This window comes from Cynara cardunculus (genome assembly GCF_001531365.2).
Source record: "Cynara cardunculus var. scolymus isolate 2C chromosome LG 12, CcrdV1, whole genome shotgun sequence".
NCBI lineage: Eukaryota > Viridiplantae > Streptophyta > Magnoliopsida > Asterales > Asteraceae > Cynara > Cynara cardunculus.
Genome location: NC_037539.1, coordinates 8,675,530 through 8,679,979, shown reverse-complemented (window position 1 = coordinate 8,679,979; position 4,450 = coordinate 8,675,530). Strand labels below are relative to the sequence as shown.

General features: G+C 32.9%; 1 protein-coding gene across 1 annotated transcript; it reads left to right on the top strand.

Annotated features, from left to right (window-relative positions):
* Positions 1 to 1,872: 1,872 nt before the first annotated feature.
* LOC112523388 lies at positions 1,873 to 3,084 on the top strand. Its single transcript, XM_025132977.1, has one exon. It carries the CDS (start codon positions 1,969 to 1,971, stop codon positions 2,920 to 2,922), a length of 954 nt encoding a protein of 317 aa, XP_024988745.1. The 5' UTR covers positions 1,873 to 1,968; the 3' UTR covers positions 2,923 to 3,084.
* Positions 3,085 to 4,450: the final 1,366 nt, after the last annotated feature.

The following is a 4,450-nucleotide window of genomic DNA, read 5'->3' as shown; positions in this document are numbered from 1 at the left end:
CTCCCCTATATATATATATATATATATATATATATATATATATATATTAGTTTAAAGCTCATAAGAGACTTAAACTAGACTGGTCAAACTAAATCGCCTTTTATGATCCGTTTTGATCAATTACGATCAAATTGTTCGGTTTATTTTTTTTCAAACCACCGCTACAGTTTCATTTATGATTCAAGAGATTAAACCATCTAAACCAGAACGTTAACAAGAACACTCATTAATTCATCAAACTGATGATTCATCTGATTCATCAATTATCTGATGCTTCCACTAAAGGACACGTGTTGACGTCGTCGCTATGCCACTGATTCCATTGTTTCAACTGCCATTTTTACAAATTTATGAAAATCTTAAATACATTAATTTATGCAAATTTCTAATTTTCTGGTTCCAGATGCATTATAAATTTGAAATAGTAATTTATACGAATCTGTTAAATAATATATTTTAAAAAAATTAATTAAAATAATCATATTTACTGGTTTGTTTCATCTATTAGCCACTTCTTTATAAGGTTTACAAACTAGTCCTAGGTCTGTAATTTTTAAATAAAATTTGTGGATCTGGGTGAAAAATGTAATTTTTTTCATAGACCTAAGTGAAAAATGTAATTTTTTTGCAAACCTAAGTGAAAAATGTAACTTTTTTTGCAGATAAAGATAGAAAATGTAATTTTTTTGTTTTTTTAGTTGGGTCCATAATTATAGATTTAAGTTCTATAGATTTATGACTATTTTAATAAATTTAAAGAAAAAATTGGACAGAGGGTGAAACCATCTTGAAAAATTACTATTATAATAAAAAATTTAACATTTTATAAGATTTAAACTCATTAGTTTAATAAATATTTAATAAAAACTTTTAGGGTAATAAAAACACTTGTTTTCATTTGTGTGGAATGTCCACCATGATCTGAATGTTTTCTCCTGCACCGCTGTCAGTTTATTGTTTTCTTCAAATGCATTAATTTTCATTCTGCCCCTGTTATTTGGCATATTTTCATTTGTATCCCTTCAACTTCAAAAACTTACATTTGAGTTACTAAAACTTCAAGATTTAACATAAAAACATTGGTTTCGTGTGAGACTGATTAAGGGGTTGTTTGGCAGTTGCGAAATGATTTGGTGCAGAATGATTAAGTGATCAAAATGATTAAGAGGCTCTCATGATATAGTTTAAAATGAAATATAATTGTTTGGTAACTGTTTATAATGAAATTATGACGTTTAATGGTTAAGGGAGACATTTGATACAAAATCATTCAGAGGGTTTTGAAACCATTAAGAGACAGACTCATTTTTTGCCAAAAAAGATTCACCTCTTAACGATTCAAAACTTGTCTCTTAATGAAACTATTAAGAGGTAAACAAACAACCCATAAGAAACATCATCATGTAACAAAGCAAAGGACTAATTGATCTTAAGACAATAAGCTGTAAGCAATGTAACAAATCAAATTCCAACTAGTAGAGTAGTATCACATGTTTAATACTTGGTTTTCACCAAATCTTGGAACCAACTAGCTGATCTTACCAAACGGTATTTGTTTTAGTGATATCCGGTAATCCAACTTTCATAAAGATTAAGGATTCCGACCTCACCAAAGACTAAAATGATTGTTTTCATGAATATCCGAAACTTATGCAAAGATGTGAACGAACAGATGAGGCGGACATAAGAACTACAAGTTAAAAACTCAAAGCCACAACGTACAAGTTACGAGAGTAGTAATGGTAATATGACAAAAAAACAAAAGAGTAGGGGGGTGAAGTGTAATATTGTCCCCATTTTTATACTAGCAGACATTCTAAGGGGAAGAACCTCATTCTCCATCCCACACTCCCAACTACCGGCGGCCGCGGCACCACCACCGTCATCTCCTCCTCCAAATTCCGTTAACGTTGAAGATATATGAACATAGTTATACATATATATAGATACAAATTCATATATTTATAGATGAGGTGTAAGAAGCACGCAACCGATCTCAGTACTGTCGTCGGCGTCTGCGCTTCTTGCCTCCGGGAACGCCTCCTCAGGCTAATCGCTGCTCAGGAACAAGCCGAGGCTCAATTACTGGCCAATAAGCACGGTAATTCGGACACAAATCCGGCGTTCCCGCGTTCTGTTTCACCGTACATCACTCGCCGGAAATCCGATAACTCGGTGGCTCCTGATGCAGCTGTACCACGGCCGTACAACAAGCCTCGCCTTCATCATAGCCTATCGGATCAAAGATTCTATAACTCGCCGCAGATAGCGCTTAGTACCGGAGGTTGCATCGGAAATACTTCTTCGAACAGGAAGAAACCGAGTTTAATTAGGTTCTCTTCATTTTCGAACTTGTTCAGATCTAATAATGGAAACGGAGATGCTGATTCGAGTTCTAGGGAACCGTGCGGTGCTGCTGGTCAACCGACGTCCGTGACGTCATCTCCGGCGTGGTTTTCAAACGTTCTTCCAGGTGGTGGCAGTAATCAGAAGAAGAAGAGCTCTGATGTCGACGAATCTTCAACAATCGCAGCTACCGGCGTCGTGCGGAAGCAGCGGTGCTATCGAAATCGTGGAATGTCGCCTGTGCGATCTTTTGACGACGGTGGAGAAGATGAATTCAGCGATGGATCAAGCGAATACGAATCCGTAGAATCATGTAAACAGACGCCGCGGAAGACTCCTTCTCATCCTACGATCCGTCGGGGCAGCGGTCATCGGAGTGTTTCTGAAATGATTTTCTGTTTGAGTCCGTTAGTGCGTGCAAGTCCTAACCGATTATGGAACCACAAAGGAAAACCACCGGTTGACGGCGGCGATGGCAGAGCTCCGGTGGTGCCTCACCTCTCCAACGCCAAGTCGTTTTGTGCCAACAGATCACGGAAGCTTGCCGATTTCGGGAGGTCTGATCCAAACCGTTGATTTTCTTGACCGTTAACATTGACCAAGTCACGGATCATATTGACCGCACTTAAAATTGCCAATCTGCCCTTATCTTTCCGTATTTTTTGTTTTATCTTTATAGATTTTTAATTTTCTGTGAATATTATTTCTGAATGAATTACAAGTATACCCTCCGCCTGCCAGCAGTTGATGATTGATTCGATCATTCGAAGGTCCATTTTCATTGACTTTTTTATGGATTAAAAAATAAAATAAAAAAACTTAAAACAAAAATTCTGGATTTATTTTTCGTATTTGAATAATTTATTTATCGAATGATACTTGCGCAATGCAGCGAGATATATCTCGATTTTAATGTTTCATTTTATTTAATTTCTGTGTCCGCCGATGTTATAATACGATGTTATGTAGTACCTAAAAAACGATAATGTTTTTAACTTTTTGAATAAAATATAAATTTGAAGGTATCATAAAATTTTGAAAAAAAATATATCGATTTTTATTCAGAATATGCATCAATAAACAGTACTTAATGCATAAAAAGTAGTTTTTAAGAATTTTTGTCAAAAACTTTATAATATACTATAGATAATCTTATGCGAATTTATATGAGATTTAAGATTTATCTATATTAATGTTTGATTTTTTTTGATAAAAAAACATATGACATATTTACATTTTTTTCTAAACAAACGTGATTTTTGACATAAATCCGAAACCTATATGTTTAGTAGAATTGGTTCAGATGTCTTTATAAGCTCGTCTCAATCAAAAAATTGTGGGCAAAATAGCAAGTTTTAGTTTATGGTTTGCTATAAAAAATGAATTCTCTGTAATAGTTTTCATGTTAGTTCTAAAATATCATTTTTATTAATACAAACTGATGTAGACATAATTTTTGACGTGTATATATGTTACTGACCGACTTACAAGTTTGGAAAGGCGAAGGAAAGGCCCACTCAAATGTCAATTTTTAAAAATAATGAAGGTAAAGAAACCTCCCGTCATTTTCAATGGATCCCCTCAGTAGTCCGTTTTTGACGAAACCTCCACTCCTTTGCTTACCAGTGATTCTCCATGTATATAGTTACCGCTAGTTTTTGTAATCATGTTATATATACTATATTATAATACATTTGACAAAAACTCTTAAAAACCATCTTTTATACATGAAGTACCGCATATTGATGCATATTACTTAGAATTCAAGATTACAAATAAATTATGCATAAGTACAACTTATTAAGCTCCATATTTGAATTCGTGTAACTAACTGTGGATAAATATAATCAAATATATGATAAAATTCTCGTTTTAAATATATATAAAAATATAATTAGAATAATTATTGAGTTCCAACAGAATACTTATTTATTATTTTTATAAAAACTATATTATTAAACCAAAAACAAATTACATCGTCATTAAAACAAAATTAAATTATAATAAAAAATTTGAATTAAAGAAACTATACAAAAAAATTGAGAAATTTTATACATATTTTTTAGTTTTTATAATATCTTCAAATTTATATTTAAAAAACATT

Excerpts from the sequence above, each read along its gene's own strand:
- LOC112523388 (XM_025132977.1), top strand. The coding sequence starts at position 1,969 with ATGAGGTGTAAGAAGCACGCAACCGATCTCAGTACTGTCGTCGGCGTC.